At 44.3% G+C, this 26,528-nt stretch overlaps 1 protein-coding gene across 5 annotated transcripts in view; it reads left to right on the top strand.

The window, feature by feature from the left end:
• The window catches only part of LOC105468702 (ClpB family mitochondrial disaggregase), a 148,439-nt gene that overhangs the window by 21,242 nt on the left and 100,669 nt on the right, over nucleotides 1-26,528 (top strand). For 2 of the 5 annotated variants that reach the window (XM_011718939.3, XM_011718941.3), the window contains exon 3: nucleotides 10,514-10,600. The exons of 2 other annotated variants lie outside the window; for them this stretch is intronic. In XM_011718939.3, the coding sequence (XP_011717241.2) occupies nucleotides 10,514-10,600 (87 nt within the window). Of the gene's footprint in view, nucleotides 1-7,036; nucleotides 7,145-10,513; nucleotides 10,601-26,528 lie in introns of those variants that run through there. One more of the 5 variants, XM_024788777.2, reaches the window with a different exon arrangement.

Genomic DNA, 26,528 nt, shown 5'->3' with positions numbered 1-26,528 from the left:
GGTAGGGTGGTATGGAGACTACCAGAAAGAAGAAAGGATAGGCTTGGACCGTTCTCAGCATGAGACTAGAAGGGAACTAGAACTTCCAAGAGAGAAGATTCTAGGAAACAGGACTAATCAGAAAGTATCTTCATCCCTCAAGTAAACTGCTTTCCACTTAAGGCTTTTCCTTATTTTCTGTCAGGTGATTGGTCCCATCAGACAACTGTGGTGTGCTGACACATGCTAAATGTGGGAAAGAAGGGAAGAATTGGGCATATGAGCCCTGGAAGACAGTGTGGCTCCATAGAGTTTGGGCTCCATTCCCAGATGCTACTTACTAGCCTTGTAATCGTTTTTGTTTGTTTGTTTGTTTGTTTTTTTGAGACGGAGTTTCGCTCTGTCGCCAGGCTGGAGTGCAGTGGTGCAATCTTGGCTCACTGCAACCTCCACCTCCAGGGTTCAAGTGATTCTCCTGCCTCAGCGTCCTGAGTAGCTGGGATTACAGGCACGTGCCACCACACCTGGCTAACTTTTGTATTTTTAGTAGAGAAAGGGTTTCATCATGTTGGTCAGGCTGGTCTTCAACCCGTGACCTTGTGATCCACCCTCCTTGGCCTCCCAGAGTGCTGGGATTACAGGCGTGAGCCACCGCGCCCAACCTGGCCTTGTAATCTTAACCAGTCATTTACCCTTTGTAAGACTTGGGCTTCTTTCAGAGGATCAAATGAGATCATAAATGTCAAGTATCTCTTGCGTAGTAGGCAGCTCAAGAAATGTGAGCTCTTTTGAACTCCACCATTAAAGAGCTTTGCAAAACAGTGAATTGTGCTCCCTGAGCCTGTATAAATATCTCTGGGCACCTGTGATACTTACCACACTTGTTTCATTTTCTCTCCTCCAGCTCAGAGTAAGAGCTCCTTGTGGGCAAGATTCATATCTGATTCATTTCAGTGTCTGTCAATGCCCAGCACAGAGGCTGGCTTGGAGATGTAACTTTAGTTTTGTTGAATGAGTAAAGGCCACACTTTTGCCCGAAGAGGCCAGGTTTTATGATTGGCTTTTCATTGTCTCTTTTTTACTGGAAATTTTGTAGGATTCCTGAACTTCACAAAAGGTGGCTCAAGTACCAACACTGTTTGAGAAGTCTGAGCCACTTTTGTGTCTCACTGCTGTAGTGTGACAGGTTTCCTGGCAGCCAGCCAGGAGGCCTGCTGTGGGGCCAGTAGGTGGCGCCTATGACTCTTTCCCACACCTTAGGTCCTGCACAGGCCTTTGCTTCTCACCACAGCAGCTGCTGACTCTCTGAGAAATGCATATATTAATAGCTCTGAGCAGGGGTACCCAGATGAAGGTGTCTTGGGCCGCTCCCTCCTGTTTATGGCCTTGTATTGTTGGATTTTCGTGTGTCATGCAGTCTCAGCCTTGGCACACACTGCCTGGGGAAGCCAAGATGTTTGCCATAGAGGATCCCAGGAGGTCACTCTGGAAATGTGTGCCTCTGGCCCATCCTTTCTGGCATACTCTGCCTCTAGGAAGTCATCCCTGTGGCTCGCTTGCTCTGAACTGTACTCTCATGGCACCTTCCTCTAGGTTGCTTGCTGGTATGTTAGCTGTTTGCCCAGTGCGTAGCTCTCCAGTGAATGCTTGGAAGGCAAGGATACCACAGAATTCATCACAGTATCCTGAGTGCCCTGCTCAGAGTCCTGTAATAATCAGTCCTCAGGAAGAGTTTATGGAATGAATGGATGCATAATAAGTAGTACCTCAAAAATTGTTATCCACATTGAAGGGTATTCTGCAAACAAACTAGCCTTACTCTGCAAAAAATGTCAATATCATGAAAATCAAAGAAAGGATGAGGAACTATCCTAGATGAAATTGAAACATATGCAGTGTTTGGCCCTGATATTGATCCTGGCTTGCATCTGGATCACAGGGGGAGATTGCTGTAATGAATATTGGGATAATTGAAGAAATTTGAATATGGGCTGTATATTAGATTAAAATAGTATATCAATGTTAAATGTTCTGAATTTTCTCTTCATTAGTGGTTCTGTAAGAGAATGCTCTGGTACTAGGTACCAGGTGCATGTACCAATACATCTGGTACATGCTCAATGAAGTATTTGGGGGTAAAGGGGCATAGTATCTGAAATTCTCACATGGTCTAGCAAAAAAACAGAAAAGGAATAGAAAAGCAAATGAAGCAAATGTAAACAGGATATGAGTGAAGGCTGTTTATTTATTTATTTTTTGAGATGGAGTTTCGCTTTTTTTGCCCAGGCTCGAGTGCAGTGGCACAATCTCGGCTCACGGCAACCTCCGGCTCCCAGGTTCAAGCGATTCTCCTGCCTCAGCCTCCTGAGTAGCTGGGATTACAAGCATGCACTACCACACCCGGCTAATTTTGTATTTTTTAGTAGAGACAGAGTTTCTCCATGTTGGTCAGGCTGGTCTCGAACTCCCGACCTCAGGTGATCCGCCTGCCTTGGCCTCCCAAAGTGCTGGGATTACAGGCCTGAGCCACCGCACCTGGCATGAAGGCTGTTTGAAGGGGGTGTGTGTGTGTGTGTGTGTGTGTGATTTTTGTAACTGTTCTATTAGTTTGAAATTATTTCAAAATAAAAAGTTAAAAAATAATCTAAGCACTTTAATGTGTGCCAAGTTTCTGTAAGAGGATGGGACAAAGAATGATCACCCAGTGCTGCCCTTTATTCAGTTGATCCAGCAGGTATTCGTTGAGGCTGTGGTTCAGCTCCTCCACTGTGGGCCTCAACAAACAGAACAATTGTCATAATAGCAACTAAGATTTGGAAAATGTACGTGCCCTCACAAACATTATCTCCTTTGGTCATCTCAGCACCCGTGTTAGATAGGGCTGGCAGGCTGATAGAGTAAGATGACTGAGGTTCAGAGATGGTAGTGGGGTCTGCCCACAGTCACACAGGCTGGAAGAGACAGACAGAGGCAGGCTCATATATAGGTCAGTTTTTTCCAAAGGGGATGCTTTCTAGGCCTCCCTATCTGTGTGTGTAAAAGGAAGATTTGGACTGATTAATCTCTGCAGATCATTCTTTTAAGTTCAGAAATTTTAAAGTTTTCTGTGATAGGAAATAGCCAGTTATGAAACATGCAGACACATTCCACAGTACACTTGCATTTGTGGTAGGTACTGCATACCTGCCAACCTCTCCCCTCTCTCACTGCCTTCACTCCCTTGGGGTTCTCCAGGCAAGACAGAATGCTCCGTGGGCCATCTCACTGGGAGTGAGAGCATCTGGAGAGCTTCTTTGCGGAAGGGTCCCCAGCTAGGTCTTGGAGAAGGGTTCTCAGTTCAAGTAGCAAATGCAGAAGTTGCTGGAGAGGCCTTGCCTATGGAGTTGAAGCACCAAGACCCTGCCTGAAATCTGCTGTCTCAGGCTGGGGGTCTATGAGCAGCCTTTGCTCCCTTGCCCTGCCCCTCCCAGCCCTGGCTGGCAGGGTAGATAAGGCACAGATGGAGGCTGCCTGGGGATTCTGGCCCCAGGCACCTTGCCTCTGCTCAGACAGCAGGGCCTGGTGCTGTTATTACTGTAAACAGGGCCTTCTGTGAGGCTCCAGCCAGGGCCCTGTTGCCCAGATAGCAATCATGATTGGGTCTGCATGGCTCAGTGCTTCCAGGCCTCTGATGCAGGTGGGATAGGGCTCCCTACCCTTCAGCCCGTCCCCAGCTGCAGCTGAGGGCTGGTTCGTGTGAAGGATCCGGAAATCAGTTGGAACAATGCATCATTGAAGTTCAGTGGCCGCTTTGTATTGATTGGTCCTAAAGAAAGAGGAAGAAAAATCAAGTGGTACCTCCCTCCTCTGAGTGGAAGAGCTAGTTAGCCAGAATAACTCAAAACTGCCCCTGTGTCCCTTTCTGGGACTCTTTTCCTCCCTCCTACAAACAGAGCCTGGGGAGTTGTCTTTTCTTTGGAAGTTTTGCTGAGTGCTGTGTCTGCTAGGAGACTACTCAATTTTCATTTTGATGCCGCACATATTTAGAATCATAACATTATAGAGCTGGTAGGGACTTCAGAAATAATTTCATTCAGTTTCCTTCTTTTACTGCAGATAAAAGAGAAGGACCACAAAGACATTTATTGTGGTCACATAGCTAGCAAGTGATAGAGCCATGACTGGAATTTGTGACCTCTAGCCCCTAGGCCTATATCCACAAATGTCCTCAGCCCTGAGACTGAGAAGCTGTACCCACACTCTCCTACATATACATAGAAGCCTGAGTTCTTTGAAAAGGACAAGCGTACAGTTATAAAACAGGTAACTTCCAGCACCAGACAGAAGTATTGGAGAGAAGTTAATGTAGGTAAGTGCTGTAAGACATTCATTCATTCAGACCCTGAGCTTTGTGGTGTGCCAACTGCTATGGCAGGCACCTGGACAGAGAGATGAAGACAAGTTCTTGTTTCTAGAAGGACATGCTGCCTACTGGGGAAGTTAGACCTGTGGATAGTATGATAACTACATTGATACAGGCTAGCACAGGGGATTGTGGTGGCGACAAGGCCATCTGAGGGAAGGCTTCTCAAAAGAAAGTATAGGATTTTTTTTTCCTAATAAAGTTTTATTTTAAAGAAGAGTAATAGTATGGTCATTGTTATAAAAACAACACAACTTCAAACAATACAGAGGCATTCACAGCAGAAAGAGAAAGCTTGACTGCTTCATCGCCTCTTCCCCAATCAGTGATAATAGCTGTTACCTCTTTGGTCTTTAGCCTGCTGGACTCTCCATGATCACTGGTGGATGGGAGCAGGCTATGTTTTTCCTGACCGATTTGTCTTTCTCCTGTGGTAATCTTCAGCTCTTGGGCTAGGGAACCTTCCCTCTCCTACCGCTGCCCTTGCCTGGGAATTTTAGACAGTTCATTTATCTATCCTCCAGTAATTTTGAGCACTTATTATGTTCCAACTTCTGTGTATACCTTTTCATGTGTCATCCTAGTTCTCTGTCATTTCTTTAAAATCAAGTGAACACGAATTGGAAAGTGATAAGAATAGCATAAGCTCTTCTTATGCTATTTTCCACAGTGCTTTATTGCATCCCAAGTATTTTTACTTATTTTGTTTCACTGTCTCTTCATAGCACCCCTATGTGACATTTATAGTAGGGTTCGTGAGGTGCTCTCCATTTTTTTTAACAGATGCAGAAACAGGCTTAGAGAGCAGGAGCTATCATGTAAATGAAGGAAGCAGTTGAGATTCAGAGAGGCTAAGTCACTCATTCATCCACCACTCCTCACCTAGTAAGTAACAGAGCCTGAATTTTTTTGTGTGGTTTTTTGTTGTTGTTGTTGTTGTTGTTGTTGTTGAGCTGGAATTTCGCTCTTATTGCCCAGACTGGAGTACAGTGGCGTGATCTTGGCTTACTGCAACCTCCGCCTCCCAGGCTCAAGCGATTCTCTTGCTTCAGCCTCCTGAGTAGCTTGGATTACAGGTACCGGCCACCATGCCAGGCTAATTTTTTATATTTTTAATAGAGATGGGGTTTCACCATGTTGACCAGGCTGGTCTCAAACTCCTGACCTCAGGTGATCCACCTGCCAGAGCCTGGATTTGAAATGAGATCTTTGCTGCTGATTTTTCTGACCCCCTCTACTGCCTGAGAGTTGTGCAAGAGCTTGGATTCAACTCTGGACCTTTTTTTTTTTTGAGATGGAGCCTCTCTCTGTTGCCCAGGCTGGAGTGCAGTGGCGTGCTCTCAGCTCTCTGCAACCTCTGCCTCCCGAGTTCAAGTGATTCTCATATGTCAGCCACCTGAGTAGCTGGGATTACAGGTGCCTGCCACCACGCCCGACTAATTTTTGTATTTTTAGTGAGACGGGATTTCGCCTTGTTGGCTGGCCTGGTCTTGAACTCCCGACCTCTGGTGATCCATCCTCCTCGGCCTCTCAAAGTGCTGGGATTACAGGTGTGAGCCACCATGCCTGACTTCCACCCTGGACTTCTAATGTGGTCTACTCTTGTGTCTACTACCCTGGGCAGTCCCCAGATAGGGGTCACCTACTGCTACCCTGCCAAGAAGGAGACGTAGTTCATTAGGGAAGGGCCTTCCACAAGTCTGGAGTGAGCCCAGAAAGGCCCACCATGCCCACCCTGCCTCCCTAGCCCCTGGACACAGGCTGCTCTGGCCTGAGTGGCAGCCTGCGTTAAGCATTCTACTCATCATCTCAGGGATGATGGAATCCTAACCTTTTCGGAGATACTGTATTCTGTAACAAGCATTGCTCTTTTTAAAAGAGATTAATTCACTTGCCACATTTTGCCCATTGGTGAAAATCACAGGGGAGAGCAAGGGTGGCTTTCTCAGGCCTCAAAGGCCCTTTCAGCCGCTGTCAGTGGGCAGCCCGCCCCCTAGCTGGCCCAGGACTTTGAAATGACTGCCCACTGGGCATTCACTTGCAAAGCAACACAGTGAAATGCAGGACACCTGGTTTGTGAAATCTCAACTTTTTGAGCTGCTCTGCACAGAGGGGAGGCAGGGGAGGCACCTACCCAGCTCTTTCAGAGTTACTTGTGGTTGGGTTCTCTTGTGGTCCTTTTTTTTTTTTTTTTAGGCGGAGTCTTGCCCTGTCACCCAGGCTGGAGTGCAGTGGCACGATCTCAGCTTACTGCAACCTCCACCTCCTGGGTTCAAGTGATTCTCCTGCCTCAGCCTCCCGAGTAGCTGGGATTACAGGTGTGCGCCACCATGCCCAGCTAATTTTTTGTATTTTTTGTAGAGATGGGGTTTCATCATGCTAGCCAGGATGGTCTCGATCTCCTGACCTCGTGATCCACCCACCTTGGCCTCCCAAAGTGTTGGGATTACAGGTGTGAGCTGCTACACCCAGCCCGGTCCTTTCTTGATCTACCAGGTGCCACCACTCCTTATGAAGTTCTGTTTTAATCCTTAAAACCACCTTGCACAAGAGAGATTAATATCTTCCATTTCATAGCTAGTAAATGACAGAGCTAGAATCTGAACTCCAGCCTTTGGACTCCAGGATTATTGCTTTTTTTCCATTACACCTCAGCCCCAAGAGACTGCAAAGAACGATGCTCAGTCAAGAAGCTGGGCAGGGCTGAAAAACTGGAGTCTCACTGAAGAACATCAAGATTTCCTCCTCTGAATGGCCGCTCAGGTTTGTAGAGTCCTTTCCTTCATGTTTCAGTGCCGCCTCCTAAAACTCCTGTGACTCTGGGAGGATTGTGATCCTCAGTGGACCTATGAAGAGACTGATGCTTAGCCAGATGATGTTCCTTCCTTTAGGGCATTAGAATAGTAGGTGGGAGAGCTAGAGCTAGAACCCAGGTCTCCTCACTCTCCCGAGATTCAGTGAATCCCGAGATTCATTGCTGAGTGAATGAACAAAGTGCCTGGAGCCAGCCTCGCTGAATTATCCAGGTCATCCTGTGTGATCACATCTTAGAATCCCTGGATATTGGCCAACCTGCCACTACCAGCTTGAGAGTGCAACACTTTGTTCCATCAAAATGATGGAAGTGAGATAGGATAGTAGGATCTGTATTGAATACCTGCTATATGCCCAAGGCTGGGATCTTGTAAATTAGAGATTATTATCCCAAAGGTCAGAAGACTGAAAATTAGAGTTGATTTGCTTAGAGTTATCTAGCTGGATCAGAATTCAAATCAAGGTCTGACTTACTCCAACACCCTGTATTCGTCCGCTTCTTTTTATTAGACTGCACTCAGCCCTTGAGGGATAGTAGGAGGAGGCATTTCAATCTTCTTTCTTCAGCCCTACCTCTAGAGCAGTGCTGCTTCCACAATTTTCTATTGAATTCTAATGAATTTTCTATGTTAAAATTTAATGAAGTTAGCCCAGCTAATTTTTTGTATTTTTAGTAGAGATTGGGTTTCACCATGTTAGCCAGGATGGTCTTGATCTCTTGACCTTGTGATCCACCTACTTCGGCCTCCTAAAGTGCTGGGATTACAGGCGTGAGCCATGGTGCCTGTCCTTGAAGAGGGTTCTGAGGCTCTTTCAAAGGCTCCACAGCAAGAGCTACTGGGAGAGATTTGTGATATCCCTCTTAGATGTGGCAGTGCAGGACAGTAGCACGCATGCCAGGAATCTGTCAAACCTTTAGACTGAGCTTTTATTCTAGTCTCCATTACTGATTTCATGGGGGCTGTGAACACCTGATCATTATATGTAAAAAAAATTTTTTTGAGTGTGTGTGCTCCTATGCACTTTTCTGGAAGAAATTCAGTTGTAGTCACAAAAGAGCCCCTAGCTCAAAAAGGTTTATGCCCACTGCCTTGGCCTCCTAGTCTGACATTTGAGGCCTTGTGTTGGCTCTGCATACCTCAGCAGCTGTCTGTTTCTTTGCTGTGAACTTCCACCCAGATGGAGCTGCCCGATGGTCTCTGAATGTTCCTTTCCTGCTTTGCAGTTATATCCTGTTTCTTGCCTTGATTGACGTGCACTTCCTTCCACTTCTCTAAACTCTTCCCCTTCTTCAAGACACTATTCAAGTTCGTTGCCTCAGAAGCCTCTGATTTTCTTCAGCCTATCCTGATTTTCTAGCCTTTTGGACTGAGGGTCAGAGAAGCGAGGCCGTCCCATCAGGATCATAGGGTCAGAACCATGCGCTCTCTACCATATCACATGACCTGCTAAACGAGGAGAAGAGGTTTTGTAAATTAGACAGGATTCTTAGCTTTTTTAACATTCTTGGCCATAGAAAATTGTTTCTGCATAAAAGAAGTTTAACATTATATATAGTAAGAGACCTTCACCAGAATAAATCCTCCAAACTAGAGGTAAGAAAGGAAGGTTTCCTAACCTCTCTTAATACTCTCCCCTCACATGTTGTGCCCCAGTCATACCAAACATCTTAGGGGGTCTCATGTACCCCATGTCTGCTCTGGGTGAGGAGGACCGCCTGTACCTGGAATACTCCTTCCCCTCCCTCACCCCCTTTTTTTTGGCCAGTTCCCCTTTATCAGCACCTCCCCAGAGAGGCCTTTTTGGCCACTGAGACTGGGTTAAATTTCCTTGTTGTGCACCTGCAACGCAAAGTCCCATTCATAGCACTCATGAGATGTGCAGTTCTGTGGTCTGTCTCCCCCTTGGGCTTTGACAGTACCTTTGAAAGTATTTGAGAGAAGCCTTAGTACATGATGTTTCTCATCATCCTCTCAAGCCTTAGTTACCTGCTAATATCAGCAACACAGAGATTTTATTTGACCTGGTCTGTAGGGACATTTACTATAGATCGTGGCACAAGAATGGTGCTAGGACTCAAACCCAAGCCTTTGGACTCTCCGTCCTTTGGCTAGAACCCACTGAAAAACAGCCTCCTAGCTTCCCAAACCCCTTCCTCCTTTTCTTGGCACTGTGTTCTTTGATATACTGTCTTGAGCCGTGTCTTCTCCTCATCCTTATCCAGAATCTAGCACAGGACCAAGTGCATGTCATACCGATTCACTGAAATCAGTGTAGTGTTTGTCTTTCATGTTATCTAGAGCCAGGTTCTGTCTGGAGGAAGGGTGGTGAGGTGAGGAGGAGCCTGGCTTTAGAGTCACTGCCAACCGGTCACTGCACTGCCCATTAACTAGCTGTGCGACCTGAAACAAGTCATTTCCTTTCACCTAAGTGAGCCTGTTACCTTATCCCTGAAAAGAGGCAATTACTCTTAGCGCCTTAGGTGGTGTCAAGAGTACCTGGAATCATGAATGTAAAGTACCTGGGGTAGTTCCTGCTTGTAGAAGGTGCTCAGTTCATTCTATTTAACCACCCCTACATTGTTGGTCCCCCTGTTCCTAGGAGCCAAAATTCAGACTTTTAGTGGGATACTTTAAATTCTGTGTTTGTTAATTTATTTAACAATTATTGAGTTTCTACAATGTGTTAGGCACTGGCATATAGATTCCGGTAGGGTCTGTGTGGACTCTCCTAGGAACCTAATCTATTGTTTCCATCTTTCCTTGGGTTGAAGGATTTTCAATTTCCAAACAACCACAATACAGATAAACTTGAGGAATGTGATCATTTTGTGAACTGAAAACTACCTAGATAAGACATGTCATTAGGCTTTCTGTTCCTAGCATTGGGAAATTAAGGAAGAGCTGTGCACTGGATGAGTCAAGGAAGGCTTCCTTCTCAGGAGTCCACAAGCCATAAGGATTGTATTAAATAGCATGAGGGGAGAATTCAAATAGGCAAAGGGGCAGGGAGAGAGCATTCTGGACCAAGGGAGTGAGAGTGTGAGAGTATTAAGATAGGGAGGGACCATTCTTTTCTCAAAGGGTTTGGAAGATAATAAGGGGGACAGACTGACTTAAGGGAAGGAGAAAGGTAGGGGAAGCCTTGATGGGGCAGAATGGCCAGAGGAGCTGAGATTGTGAATGTAGTCCTCAAAGGCCTGTATTTCCCAATTCATACAGCCTCTCTTTGTTGACTGTGCCATTTTTTCTATGGTTTTTTCTACTTTTACATCCATGATAAACCATACACTGAAAATATTCCTCTGTCTTGTTTTAGGCTGTTGTCAGAAGGTGCAGATGTCAATGCAAAGCACAGACTTGGCTGGACAGCTCTCATGGTGGCAGCCATCAACCGAAACAACAGGTGAGAGACCTCCTTCCACACAGGGCTCCTTTAGGCGGATCTCTGCAGACCTTGCTCCTTAGCACTCTCCCACCTGGTGTGCCTCCCTGCTGTCTTCTCCAGAGGCAGGGAGATGGATTCAGATGGAGGTACTGGACTTCACCTGGTGCATTGGACTGTATAGTAGCTGTGGACAGGAAAGATGTAGCCTTGAATCCCAGCTCCCTCAGTCATTGGCTTTGTGACCTTAGGCAAGTCATTTGCATTATTGTAGCAACCAAATGTTTGGAAGCCTGTTGTAAGTGGTTGTGTGTATAGGTGCAAGTTATTGTCATGTTCTGTTAACCACCGTCTGTTGATCTTGAGAAGTCTGCAGTTACTGTCCCCAGTGAGTGCTCCTCCAGGGGCTTTTTCTTTGGAGGTTCTGATGGAAACTAGGAAGATGGGGGACTTCTTTCCCTCCCTTTGGAGGCTGTGCTATTTTCCTGTCCCCTCCCCGATCCTATCAGGGTTGTAGCTATTGTATGAAGATTGTAATAGTTTACTTTGTGTAGTGAGTTATCTAATTCTCACAATCACTCCACAAAATATGTAATGCTCATTTTGTAGCTCAGAAAACTGAAACCCAAAGACATAAAGTGATTTATTTGTGCCACATGGACAAGATTTACAACCTGGTTTGGCTGCCTGTAAGATCCATGTTTTTGGGTTTTGGGGTTTTTTTGAAGTACAGTCTTGCTTGGTCACCCAGGCTGGAGTGCGGTGGCATGATCAATGGTTCGCTGCAGCCCCGGCCTCCTGGGTTCAAGTGACCCACCCACCTCACCCTCCTGAGTAGCTGGGACTACAGTTATGCACCATCACACTGGGCTAATTTTTTTTTTTTTTAAAGATAGGGGTCTCACTGTGCTGCCCAGGTTGGTCTTGAACTCCTGGCCTTAAAGTGCTCCTGCACCCTCAGCCTACTAAAGTATTGGGATTATAGGCGTGAGCTACCGTACCCAGCCATGGTCTGTGTTTTTTACTTTATCTCACTGCTACCTCCCGATGCCAGATACCAGCCTAGTGCTGATGCTGCCTTTACATTTCAGTCTGTTCTGGTTTCTGCCTTGGAGTCTGTATAATTCTGGAAGTGCTGGAATGAAGTACACGTTTGCTCTAGCTATGATTGTTCGAAAGAATTTATTAAATAAGAGCAAAAAGAGATATTTTCAAAGAAAGCAGACTGGGTGCTTTAGTAACAGCCATTAAAATTGATAGTTGGAGGTACCAATTTCAATTCTTTCTGCAAGTAGATGTTTAAGGCGTACTGGCCACCTGTGAAAAGATTGTAAGTGTGAAAGAACAAATGTAACTGGGATTTTATGATATAGAGATAGTACTGCCTCAGCCTGAATGAGAGTTAGCTGTACATGAGATGGGTCTCTCTTCTCTGCTCCTTTGTTGTGGACTTGTTCTCAGTCACTCAGTTTCCTGATTTGCTCTCTTTAGCTCCAAGCACCTATTCTTTTTTCTTTTTTTTTTGAGATGGAGTCTCACTCTGTTGCCAGGCTGGAGTGCAGTGGCCTGACCTCGGATCCCTGCAAGCTCCGCCTCCTGGGTTCAAGCAATTCTGCTGCCTCAGCATCCCGAGTAGCTGGGACTACAGGCGCACTCCACCACGCCCAGCTGATTTTTTTGTAGTAGAGATGGGGTTTCACCACGTTGGCCAGGGTGGTCTCGATCTCCCGACCTTGTGATCTGCCTGCCTTGGCCTCCCAAAGTGCTGGGATTACAGGTGTGAGCCACCGTGCCTGGCGCATCTATTCTTTAAAAGCAAAATTGATATAAATAGGCTTCGTAGTTGAGACCTAGAGTCCAGTCCTGGTTCCAAGCCTTAATTGAATTTCAGAGCTCCATGGATAGCCTGTTTCTTCATCAGAAATTAATTATTTCTATGAATATTAAGTAAATATCTGCCTTTAGCCAGGCCCTGTGCTAGTGTTTGCAGAATCTGAGACCTTGGGGAGTTTGCAGTCTAATGGGGAAAACAAATGCAAGTAAAGAGACATAGTATAGTATGATCAGTGATTTCAGAGCAGTGTGTATGGGATACTATCAAAGCAAAGGGTGTGAGGGGACTCAATGTGGCAGCATAGTAGATTCTCACCATATTCTTTTGAGAATCAAATAAGGTAATGTATGTGCTACAGATTATAAATGGTGGGTTGTTAGTCCCTGATGCCCCCATTAGATCTCTGTACACAAACACACGTGTCATTCTATGCCACTGGTAGTTCACCACATGCACCAGTCTTTTCCCCCAGCTTGTAGGTGTTTCCCTCTGCAAGAAACAGCCAGTGGTGCTAAAGAAGGAGAGATGGAGAGGTGTGTTCCCTTCTGTGTGTAGTATTTTCAAGGTGGAGACTGAATAGGAAACAGCACAATGCTTAAGAATACTGTCAATTAGTGATCAGCTGGCTAGTAGATGTGCTTTTGGGGACACATCTCTTTGAATCTAATGAGTTGTTGGCTTAACTGATTGCTCTGTCTTTATCCAGAGCTGTTAGCAATCAGTGATGCTTGTTGAGAAAAGTGAGAGTGTTGGCTTGTATTTACTTGCTTTGGTTCGTAGGACTAATTAAGTATCCATTTTGTGACCTTCTCTTCCTTCCACTATCTAGGGAGGACAGATTTTTACTGAAAATGGCACACTCTTGGCTTGGATTCATGTGTTCTTATCACAGAATTTTTTTTGGCCCCTACTGTTTGCCACGTACTGTTCTATGTACTTGAAATAACATTGATGAAAAACAAAGATCCCTGCCCACATAGAGCTGCTTTCTGTATTAGTTGTGGTCCTTTGGTAGAGAAAGGCGTGGATAGACAATAAACAATGAGTATAATGGATATGTAAACTATATAATATATTAGAAGATAAGAAGGGCCATGGGAAAAAGGAAAAGTAGAACTTGTTAAAAAGGAAATACCAGGAGTACATTGGTCGGGGTGAGTAGGCCTCATTGTTAAGGTGTGCTATGAGTAGTCTTGAAGGATTATCATATCCATACCAGCACAATCTGCCAATAAGTTTTTCCTTAGTAGAACTGTACTGGTTTTCATATAATCAATCACCAAATCCTTCCAGAATCATATTGGTCGGGACTGAAATGCTACCACCTTTGAATTAGATTTTGATGAAGGGAAGATAGAGGGGGAGCACCCTTGATTCAAGGCTGAAAACAGAGAACCTTCACCTCCTTTAGGATGCAGGCAGCCACAAGCTCAAGAGAGAGATCCTCAGAGTAGCCCAATCATTTCACGCTAATGCTGCTTAATAATATGTTAAGTCTTTAGGGATATAGAATACAATAGTCTCTATCCTTAAGGAGCGTAACATCTTATGAATTTCTAGATCTGTATGTTCTTTTTATTTAGGTTTGAATAGGAAATAACAGTGCTATATAACTACATTTTAAAAATATGTACAATAGTTTAATTTATAATTTATTTTCTCCTTTTATTTCCAAAAAGAGTTTGAAGTGACTTAAATTAAAATACAAATATAAATATACACAGGAGAGGGAAAACTGGATCAAGATCAGAAATCATATTGGTTAAAGAAAAGATAATTGTATAAAGATTGAGCCAGAGATTCTCTTTTCTGAAAATAGATTTATTGTTTTTGTAAAAATCATATAGAAAATAGTAGTCACCTGAATTCCCTCCATCTAGAAATTGTTATATATATGTTTATGTACAAATTTAACATGAATGGGACCATGCTGTATTTATTGTAAATTAAGTAATTAGGGAAATTGAGTATTACTTTAGGTTGAAGTTTCCTGATAGGGCAAAAAAGGGATACAGAGAGTTCTATCTTTGTATATTATATATACTTTTTTATATTATTATATTTATAATATATATATTATCATTATGTATATCCAGCAAACATATTTAAAAACTCTGTGGTGTCAGGTGCTAATGTGCTAGGCTATCAGGAATTCAGAGAATAAGCAGTCACAGCTTTTGCCTTAAGAAGCTTACTTGGACTGCCGACATCAAGGACTTGAGTAATGTGATGGCCATTGTCTTCAGTAGCCTTGCTGCCAAAGCTTTACCAACATTCTACTAGGACAATCGTTTTGCCAGCCCTAGTAACAGCTTGGGTATAGTATTGACTCAAGGAACAGTCATTGGGGGTCTGGCCCCCTTCTCCACAGTGAGCCCTCTATAAGCCTCATGCCACAAGGCACTTGTTTAGCCTGAGTCTGGGTGTCTCATTCTATATTGCACTCTGACCCAGTCCAGCTAAAGGCTAAGCCACAGAGTCCCAGAATGATCACTGTGACTTAGCATAGCCTTCACCGGCTTGTGCAAATATACACAGCCTTCAGCTAAATTCAATTAGTTTTTCTTTACGAAGGGAAAGAAATCCAATTTTACCAAACATGGACAGACGGTGGAAGGCACTTTGATGTTACAACCTCTCGGTGATGCTTTACTTAGTCACAAGTTCATAAGCAAGAAGGCTTAATTACTTGGGAAAACACAGGATTAAAACTGGACACAATGGCTGAGTATCCGCTCTCGGGCGACTTGATTCGAACCCATGCACCCAGTTCGTGTGTGGTGCAAACTTTGATGTGTGCTATGACAAGCTGAAAGTCATGACCCCCTTGGGGAAGCTCCTTCAGATGGCATTTGCAGGATGTGTAGGCGGAGAGGCAGGGCCTGCCAGGCCTGTTTGCTCAACTTTGATGTCCAAGCAGCCACAGGCCCCGCTATTTGCTCTTCTACTGAGGGATGGATTGGGAGCCTCCTACCTTTCCCAGTGAACAATGATCAGCAATGAAGTGTGACGACTGTTGACCATTCCAGAAGTCTGGCGGACCAGAACAGGGCTTTGGGAGGTGCAGAGCCTGGGGGGCCAAAAGCTGTTCATAGGACAGTCATTTCTCCAGATATAGCTTTCCTTAAAGCTCTAGTGTTGTTAGGTGCTTGCAATGGAGATAAAAATAGTCTCATGAGTTTTAGCAGGTTTTAAGTACTCCTTGGCCCTCTGTTCCAGCAGCACTAAGATGTTTGTAAATTGGAAGTTTAAGTTGTTCCTAGTCCCTTAATTACAGTATATGTGCAGAGGATAGTGGTTTGGAAGAAAAATTGTATGACTTAGATTCTTATAATTTCTAATTCATAAAAAAAGATGTCAAAACATATATCTTATAAAGCAGTAGTACCCAGAACATATAAAGAAGTCTTACAAATCAATAATTTAAAAAAATCAAATTTTTTTAAATGGGCAAAAGATTTGAGCAGATGCTTCATCAAAAAAGAGATGGGTGGCAAATAAGCACATGAAAACATACTCAGTGCAAACTCAAGTCACAATGAGATACCACTACATACCTACTACGGTAGCTAAAATTTAGGAAAACTGACAATACCAAGGGCTGACAAGGGTACAGCACAATATTGATAAATCACTGATAGGAATGCATAATGGTATAGCCACATTGGAAAACACTTTGGCAGTTTCTTATAACGGTAAAGTATACATTTACCATACCACACAACAATAGCAACTCCTAGGTATTTGTCTAAGAGAAATAAAAACATACATCTGCAGAAATACCTGTATGTAAATATTTATAGCAGCTTTATTCATGACCACCAAAAACTAGAAATAACGCAAATGTCCATCAACTGGTGAATGGACAAATTGTGGTACATCCATACAGTGAAAACAGCCAAACAAACAATAACAACAACAACAACAAAAGCACCATGCTAAGCTAAAACCAACACAAAAAACCACCTACTCTGTAATTCCTTGTATATGACATTCTGGAGAAGACAGAACTTTAGGGACAGAAATCAGATTGGTGGTTGCCAGTGTTTGGGAATGGGCGGAGAATATATAGGAACTTTGGGGGATGATGGAGAAGTATTCTGTATCTTGATTATTGTGTAGGTTACATGAATGTATATAATTATCAAAATTCATTAAATTATATATCTTGAAAAGGATGAATTTTATGATGTGTAAATGCTACTTCAGTAAACTGACTTTAAAAACTTTAAAAAGCTGTCATCTATCTCTTAATTTTCATTATTAATTGTGACCAGTGGCATACTGAGAATTTATGTTAGTAGTATCAAAATTAATTCATATTGTTAATGGTCACCTGGAATGTTGTGAATTCTTATTGTTGATGATATCTCACATTAGAGTGATATGCATTCTGATTTTTAGTAGGGAATGAAGATTTGTCAGTTCCTACTATCAGTGATGTAATGAAGTGTAATTACTGATGAATAGTGATAAATTCACTTTATGAGTAGTATTCAGTGGACTTGTATAAGTTCATAAAGTATATGATTCTTCATTCCAGCAAGGAGAAAGTTGAGGGTACAGACTGGGAGCTTGCCTCTCCCCCACCATTCTTGGGTTCCTTATCTCTGGACTGTCATGCAGGGAGACCACCTATATAGTGAGGCCATTGTGGTGCTTCAGGAACCAAAGATCCTGAAAAGGGAGGCTGGTGTGGGGAGATTTTGATTTGATCCTGCTTGGGCTTGGTGGTGGCTTTTGCAAGCCCCTCCCTCAGAGAAGGTGAGAACTGCAAGGCAGAGCATGAAGCACAGCAGAACTGTTTGAAATTCCCCACAAGAGTCTCCCTCCCTCCTTCTGCCTTTTCTCCCCGAGTGCATTTCATCATTGTCGGAAGGACTGGTTCCCGGCACTGCCTTCCCTGCTTGGCCAGGGTCCCTGAGGAACTGAGCTAATGAGTGGATAACACGCATTTGCCAAGGCCTTCCTGGATGTGGTACCTGGGCTTTGTTAATTTTAAAGGGCTGCCATCCTTGGCTGAAGACCATTCAATTCCCTCTCACAGCAGTCATTTATTTTTAGCATTTGCTTATTTTCCCTCTGCCTTACTAAGGGGAGAAGGTGCATTAAACCCTGTCTTTAAAAAAACAATAGCCTAAGCCAGATTGCTGTCCTACAGAAGAGGTTTTAAAGGCCTTCCTTTGTGGACCCCAACAGCTCCATGGGTGTTCTTAGAGTGAAGAGCAGGTGCTGCTCTTGCAGCTAGACCACTGGCAGCCTCCCTGGGAGGCTGTCCTTCCTTGCTGGCTAGCTGTAGGTGGGGCAGGTAGAGTACCAGTGTACCTGTGCTTGAAAGTAGGTCCTTAGGGAGCCTAACCAAGCACGTGGAAGTTGGTCCTTAGGGGCATAGAGCCTTTTCCGTCTTCTAACCTACTCTTGGTCTGGCTTCATGCTGTAGAGTAGGGCTTCCTTCTGCCCAAAGAGGCTGGGCTTTGTGCTGTGTGATCTCCTGACTGTAGTAATGATGATGGCAATAGCTGATTGGGTGCTTTCTGTGTGCCAAGCCCATGTCAAGCACTTCCCATGTTGGGTCTAATCCTCAGGGCAATCTTGAAAGGGAGGAATTATTATTCCTATTTTACAGATAGGGAAAATGAAGCTCAGAGTTGCCCAAGGTTGTCCAGTTAGTAAAAGAAGGAGCCAGGATTTGAAGCTGGGTCTTTCTGAACCCCAAACCCTTGCTCTTTCCACTGAACTACACTGCCTATGGAGGGAAGGGGCAGGGAGCAAGGCCATGGGATGGACCGAAGGATGCTGGGACCAGGAGTCAAGTCGGCTCTATCAGGGTTTCTTGATGCTCCATGATGTATTAGATGGATTTTGAGAAATGTAAAAACAGACAAGCCACTCTCCTTGTTCTCAAAAAGCTGACAGTCAGAAAAGGGATAAAAGTCCCACTTTGGAGAATGAGGCAGAATGTGTTAGTGCCACAGAGAAGAAAACGTAGAGTGCTGTGAAGGAGATGATGCTGTGTAGAGGCAGCATCATGAAAAGAGGCCCTTTCAGAGGAGTCAGTCCTTGAAAGATGGACAGGATTTGATTGGTAACATAGGGAGTAGGGGGAGAGCATTTCCAGAAGGACCATTGTGAGCATAGGCTCACAAAGTTGGAAAGTAGAGATATGCTAGTAGGAGCAACTGGCAGGGAACCCTAGAACATGGGACGCCTGAGCAGGGTACCTTGATATAGGCTGGCTTTTGTTATGGCCACCAGCCCAGTGCAGGACAGTAACCAGTATTCCCCAGCAAGGAAGGGTGGGTGAGGGTGCTGGCCAAGTGCCCAGAATGCCAGCACCGTGCCCCCAGAAAAGTGTGCTGGGCTTGACGTTTCTCCCACCCCTACTGCTATGACCGATTATCTCTGAGTAACAAAGAGTCATTTCTAATCCCATTTGGAATCGTTGCTCAAGATAATCCTGTTTTGTGGTAATGATATTCCAATTCCAGCATGCACCCGTAGTTTGGCAGACACATGCCTTAACCCCAGGCTTCTCAAGACACTGCTCCCTGGAAATCAGTGCCAGCTCATTTGCCTAACCTGACAGTCTCAGGGTACACTTCCTGGGCCCAATGCTCTATTCTGTCCTGGGGTTCTGTGTTCAGTGCTGTCTTCATGGAGAGTGGCAGTTGGGGATAGGAGAGCATCCAGTGTTCATTCAGTTCAGCTGCTTAGGGGAGGGTGCTCCATCTCTAGGAACTGTGAGATGGTCTAGTCCTGTACCTCTTCTTCGAGAGACTTCTTTAAAAACAACTGTACCATAAGCTGCTGATTTTAACAGAGCTGCCAGGCTGGTGGGCCAGGGGTTGGCAGTAGATACGATTTCTGGCTTTTAGTAAGATATTTGGATATCTCTAATGACATCTATATGAGTAAAATTATGATGTAAAAAATAGTATAGTCAGACTAATAAATGTAAATGATCTGGTTCATTGTTTATGTATGAATGGACATCAGACTAGAGAGCAGGCTTGAGTGGTGAGCCATGGGGCCTTGTCCTGTTCAGTATTTTATATCACTGATTTCATTGAGGTCGTTGATAAATTCCAACAGAGTAAAGGAAGCTTGAGGAGGTACTAATATATTGGGTGAAAAAATAGGGGACATTAAATAAAACGTCAGTGGGCTAGAGCAATGGTTAAATCTGTGTTGATAAAAACTAACAGGGATAAGTATATGGGTCAACAATTAAAATAAAAACCAACTGTAAAACCCAGCGTGCAAAACTTAGCAATACTAAAAGTAAAGCCTAGAAGCTGACTAAAAACCCATTATGTTGTCTGCTGTGCAACATCAGGCCCCAGAAGTGAATTGATTCAACAAATATTGACTGCCCTGTATAGGCTCTATGTGTGAGGAGACGGAAATAGTCAAGGCACAGTCCCTGCTTTTGGGAGCATCCAGTCTACTTATGTATACTATGGTAGTGAAGAATAGGGGCTCTGGAGTGAAACTGCCTGAGTTGAAGACCTCACTCTGCCTCTTAAAGTTCTTAGCTTCCCCATCTGCAAGATGGGAATAACAGTGGCACCTACCTCAGCATAAGGTGGTTGCAAAGATTAAAGTGCACGTAAAACTATTTAGTGTAGTGCATAAGTAGGTATCTGCTGCTATTAATATTGTTTTTCTTTTTATTGTTACTTTCACCCGAGTCTAAGAGATATGCCAGCCTGATCATACTGTTCCGGATCATTTGCCTAGAGAGAGCCTAGTCTGGGTCCATACTATAATAAGTCCTAATATCTAGGGCCTGACCACACTGGCCTTAGGTTTGGTGAGCATGTATTATGAACCACAAATTGAAAGACATGGAAGTGTATTTAGAACTAGGCTGAGGATGTAAAATTGGGATTATCTTGGAAACCCTGTTGTGGGTGATCTTGATTCCCTGGCCATCTGCTTAACGTGCCATGCCTTCCTTGAGCCTTGCCCCTAATTACATCACCTCTGTCTGGGTTCACCACTGATTTTACCCTTGTCCATCTCAAACAGACTCCTTCTTATCCCAGCTAGCTGCTATGACCTGCTTTGCTTTAACTGCCATCTGAAAATATCACTGTTCCTGGTACTATGCAGTAAGGGCTTAGTAACTATGGGATAATAAGACAGACCAATGGATGGTCGGCTGGGTGAGAGCCAGTGTGGTTTAGGGGAATGTACACCAAGTTTAGACTCAGACAGACCTGGATTCGAATCTTGGTTCCTGTGCTTATTTAATGTGTACACTTGGGTAACATATTATCTTGCTGAGCCTTAGTTTACTTATTTATAAAATAGGACTGGTACCTCATCGCAAGTTGTTATAAGGATCTGAAATAGTGAATATAAGGTGTCTTAACACACTGTGGCCGCTTTGTTATAATTATTGATCTTTGCCTTTTGAGGTAAATAAATAAAAATTATCCTCATATGAGGAAACTGGAGCACATTTTCTATACAGGTACCTTATTTCCTACCCAATCTTTAATTCATTTCCTTGGGAATCTGGCTTTAAAAAGAAAACTGTTCTCCCTGCCCTCTTTACTCTCAGCTCATGTCCCATGCCACAGGACTTGTAGATTTAACAAATGCTAGTGCCTTTGGTTAGGCCACCCGGCTTTCCTGACCAGCCAGAGACCAGGTTACTGAATGAGCCACAACTCATTTGACTTTCCAGCAGACCTCCTGAACTGTGACCTCTTCGCTTCCTCCCCTCATCGAGGTGTGCACTGGGTTGAGAAGAGGTCACTCTTTGTCTTCTCCTTGGGACCCGTGACACTCATCACAGTGATCCTATGCTTCAGATGTGGGGGGTGGGGAGGAGGAGGAGTTAGGAGAGCTTCTTCTGAAGCTCAACATTGTGTAGGGATGACCTGGAGCTGAGATCACTGCCCTTCTTGCTTCACCAACTCCAGCTGCTCGCCAGCCGTCTTTGACACGCGCCTGGCCCAACACAAGCCTGAGCTCACACCACAGGTTTTCTCGCTCTTGCCTAAACAATGTGAGCACCCCAACCCCCTCTGGCCACTGAAAGCAGAAAGCCTAAACATCGATCGAAGTAACTGCCCTCCTATTTATTGTGACTCCCCACCACCCTGAAAGCAAGAACCCATCACGGTCAGTGTGAGCCAACCTTCCTACATGTGCTCCCACTTTTAATCTAATTACAGCCTGATCAGCAAATTAATTTCGCTGTGGCTCCAAAGGGAGTTCCATGAATCTCAGGAACTGCCGCTTAGGGACCACCCTCCTGTTCATTTCCTCAGCTTTGTCTGGGAACTTTCTGTAGCCCAAGAAGGAGCTACTACTCAGAAGAGGAAGATAGAGGTTTTCCACAGCTAAACCACCTGCAGCCTAGTTGGGACCTTCATGTGGGAGAAGGCTGAGCAGGGCAGAGACAGCTGCTGTCCATCTTTCTCTCCCATGTTCCATCAAATAAAATAGTGATTTCATTTATTCGTCTTTCATTTATTTATTCATGCACTCATTCAGAAAACATCTGTGATCCAGGCACTGGGCAGGGAGCTGGGAAATAAAGTTGAGACATGGCCCTTACCCCCATAGCTAGTGGGAAAGGCAAATAAAAGTAAGCAGGCCATCATGATACAATATGAGGGTCACCTACCATGGGGGTGAGAACTGGGTGCTGTGCAGACACAGAGAAAGAGCATGGACTCAGATTGGGAATCAGAGAAGATTCAGTTGAGTTGGTGATGGCGTCACCAAGGAGCCCTGAAGGTGAATGAACACCAACCAACTGAAGGAGGGGACAGGAGGTGGCATCTTTGATGGCCCTTGGTGTACTTCAGGGAGTTCATTGTTTTCACTGGGTCTTTAATGTTTCAGCCCCAAAGATTACTGGATCATATAGGAATTAGGACTTCTATAATTGAGAGACTCCCTGAAAGGGATTAACTTCTGAAACAAATGGTCAGGTTCAATTAATATATAAATAAAAGAGATAGGACTTAAACCCTTTTTGAAAAAAATCATCCTTCTATGTTGCTGCATGTATATCCAGCCTGTTGCTTCTAACTGCTGCATCGTGTTTCATAGTGTGTGACTACCACATTTACCTTATCCATCCCCCGAGTGGTGGCACTTGATGGCCCGCAACTCCCCACTGCCACAAAATGCTGGGATGAACCATTTCTTGTGTTGCCCTTTATGGACCTGCATAAGAATTTTTCTGGGAATTATATAGTCAGGAGCAGAAGTGCTTGGTCATAGGGTAAGGTGCTTTAATGAAGTCCTACACGGTTGGCTTCCAGAATGGCTGTACCAGTCTGTACCCTAACAGTGCATGAAGAGTCCCAGATCCTCATGTCTTCACCAACACTTGCCATTTTTCAGCTGTCTAACATTTGTCAATATGTTGAATTTACAGTGATATCTCATTTTAATTTGCATTTCTGTAATAACAAATGAACTTGAAGATTTTCTTTATATACCTAGTAATAATCTTTTTTTAGTTTCCTCTTCTAGGCTGTTCATATCCTTGCCTCATTTTTGGGGGGCCTTCTTTTTCTTTTTTCTTTTTTTTTTTTTCTATTTCCTTTTTTTGAGACAAGAGTCTCGCTCTGTTGCCCAGGCTGGAGTGCAGTGGTGTGACCTTGGCTCACTGCAACCTCTGCCTCCTGGGTTGAAGTGATTCTCCTGCCTCAGCCTCCCAGTTAGCTGAGATTACAGGCGCCTGCCACCACACCCAGCTAATTTTTGTATTTTTAGTAGAGACGGGGTTTTACCATGTTGGCCAGGCTGGTCTCCAACTCCTGGCCTCAAGTGATCTGCTTGCCTCAGCCTCCTGGAGTGCTGGGATTATAGGCGTGAGCCACTGTGCCTGGCCTGTTGGGCTTTCTGATCCTAGCATTTCTGTCAAAACCTTATTTGGGGCAAAGTGCTCCTACAGACTGTTAACCACCTGAAAGTCAGTATTGGGAAGTGAAGGGAATTTTATTGCCCCCATAGTCTAATGGGAAAGGCAAATAAAAGTAAGCAGGCCATCATGATACAATATGAGGGTCACCTACCACAAGGGTGAAAACTGGGTGCTGTGCAGACAAAGAAAACGAGCATAAAAGAGGGAATAAAAGTCAGTATTGGGAAGTGAATATAACATACTTATGCCATAGACATTCTCTGCTTCCCCAAATTAGTAAGGGTAATAGGGTATCTGGAGATTATCCCTAGCCTTTGAGGGTTGTACTACCATGAGAGGCCAAATCTTTAGCTGGTTGACAGAGTGGCTAATAATTTTTTTTTTTTTTTTTGCCCAGGCTGGAGTGCGGTGGCACAACCACAGCTCACTGCAGCCTTGACCTCCTGAGCTCAAGCGATCTTCCCGAGTAGCTGGAACTACAGGCATGTGCCACCACACCTGGCTAATTTAAAATTTTTTTTAAGAGATAGGATCTCACTGTGTTGCCCAGGCTGGTCTTAAACTCCTGGGCTCAAACGATCCTCCTGCCTCAGTCTCTCAGAGTGCTGGAATTATAGGTATGAGCCACTATGCCTGCCAGAGAATTGCTGATATTCTTAAGCCTTTACCCAGTGAGTGTCTGTGGAGTAATTCCTTTGAGTGAAGATGTTTCCTGATATAGAAAAACATAATTGAGTGGCCTGGTGTACTCTGCCTCCTTTAATCCAACTGTTAAGACCGTGAAGGCCTAGCCTTATACCACAGCCCATTTGGTACCAGCTACTCAAATTTAAGACAGTAATAGTGAAACCAGAACCTACCATATGGCAGCCAGTATGCCAGCACCAGAACGAAGGAGAAGTTGCTATTGTCCTATTTAATGGATCAGCTCCAGTAGCAGTGCCTACCTTCCTCTGTGCCGTCAGATTCGGTTCTTATTGCTCACTCTGTATTCTGTATATCAGCCAGGTGGGCTGACTCACCATCATCTCCCCATGTAAGTCACCTCCCAAATGCTGTTTTGAGTTGGGGATTTCTTTCTGCTTCAGCAGAAAACAAAAGAGGCAGAAATCATTCCATTTCCATTGTCTTCTTACTGCTGCTCCTGGATGCTGCTGCTTTTGCCTTGCCTTGACTTTTGGTACCGGTGTAATCCTTGGTTTCTGGCTACTCACTTGGTTTATAATCTATTCTGCCTCACCCTCTAGTTCTTGACCTCTGCCCTCATATACACCTTTGCTGCCTGGTGTGTGGCCCTTGATTTTATTTTGACTGTGAACTTCTTGGCACTCCCTGGTGTTGGCCTACTGCTAAGCCTGTTTTCACCATCCTTGCCTTAGATTTCTCTAACCTGGCTAGCCTCCTACTCTGTTTCTGCCGTGCTGTATGCTATATGCTGTAGTTTCAGTGAGGTTCTTTTGGTGATCAAAGCTAGTGGTGAATCATACTCTTGTAGCCCTGTAGGCTGATCTGGGCTGGCTTCTTCAAGAAGGGCCTGACCCCACTGGAGCTCTTGGTTAGATGCTTTGTAAGTACATGAAGGCTGTTGAACAAAAAACCTACTGGCCATATGGCAAGGTGTTTGATGCCACTGTTGGCTACTGAGCAGCCGTGGTTTCTTTAGCCCTGTCTATACCCCACAGTGGTGCTGATGCCTTTTGAGTATTATTAAAAGTGAAGGGAGGGCTGGGCGCAGTGGCTCACCCCTGTAATCCCAGCACTTTGGGAGGCTGAGGCAGGCAGATCATGAGGTCAGGAGATTGAGACCATCCTGGCTGACGTAGTGAAACCCCGTCTCTACTAAAAATACAAAAAATTAGCCGGGCGTGGTGGTGGGTGCCTGTAGTCCCAGCTACTCAGGAGGCTGAGGCAGGAGAATGACATGAACCTCGGAGGTGAAGCTTGCGGTGAGCTGAGATAGTGCCACTGCACTCCAGCCTGGGCGACAGAGTGAGATTCTGTCTCAAAAACAAACAAACAAACAAAAAGTTAAGGGAATCTTCTCTGAGGTTTCAGGATGAGTCACTATCTTGGATGCTTACCCCCTTTGGCCTCCAAGTTTGTGAAGTGAATTGCCCATTCCCTTTGATTGGGTTAGCAGCCATAGGGTCGATCCTAGTCACTCTCTCCACCCCACCCTGCCAGACCACTGTCTGCCCTCCGGGACCAAGGGCAACATACGTGGTTGCTTGGACACGTCCTACAGCCTGCAAATTGGACAGATGGAATCAATACTCATGAACCTGGAGAAGCCCAAGTAGCACAGTTAGTGACACTAGCTGCCTGGAGGGACAGCATGCCATGGGAGGGAGTGTGATTGAATGGTGATTGGACACAGCAGCTGAGGATTAACCAAATTACGTCTCTTTGAGTTTAGATAGACACTTGGATTTTAACACACATCAACTTGTGCAGAATATAGAAGAGCTGCCTTCTTAACACAGGAGTATGCCAGCATGAGTGCTGGGGTGGTCAGGTATAGATCTGGTGCCCATCACAGCCCAGATTCATGTGATTATTGCTAAGATTATACAAACAGAGGGTAAAGAGCTTAGATTTGTGGAGCTTTTTTTTTTTTTTTTTTTTAATGTGTCAGGCACTATGGAGTTTTACATACTTATAACCTGCACAGCAGCCATCATTATCTCCATTATGCTGGTAAGGAAATGAAGGCCCAGAGGTGTAGTAACTGGTCCAAGAACACACAATCAGTAAATGATAGAGCTTTGATTTGAACACAGGTCTCTCTGTGCTTGTTATAAAATGTCATGCTGTCTTCCCAGTTTAGATGTCTTAATTCATATGTCTCCTGACTTCTCTCAGTCCAACCATAGGGTCATGTACATAGTAATAATAACTAACATTCATTGAGCAGTTGTTATGTGTCAGACACTGCTCTAAGCTTCTTTATGTGTATTAACACAATGATGAGCTAGATACTCTTATTATCCCTAATAATTATTATGAGGCCACAAAATGGTAGTTTTCTAATTTCATCATTCCTTCTACAATTATTAGTTTTCATTCTATAGTAAGACAGAACTTTCCCTTCTCTCCCATTTACTTATTTATTAATTTTCAATGTGGACTTCAATGGAGAATCTTATTTTACTCAATGCGTTATAATTATATATAATTAATGGGTTATAATCCATTACTGTCATTATTCATTCTGATGC

Source organism: Macaca nemestrina, chromosome 12 (assembly GCF_043159975.1).
Source record: "Macaca nemestrina isolate mMacNem1 chromosome 12, mMacNem.hap1, whole genome shotgun sequence".
Taxonomy (NCBI): domain Eukaryota; kingdom Metazoa; phylum Chordata; class Mammalia; order Primates; family Cercopithecidae; genus Macaca; species Macaca nemestrina.
The sequence above is the reverse complement of the archived record's forward strand: the minus strand, read 5'-3'. Positions and strand labels throughout refer to the sequence as shown.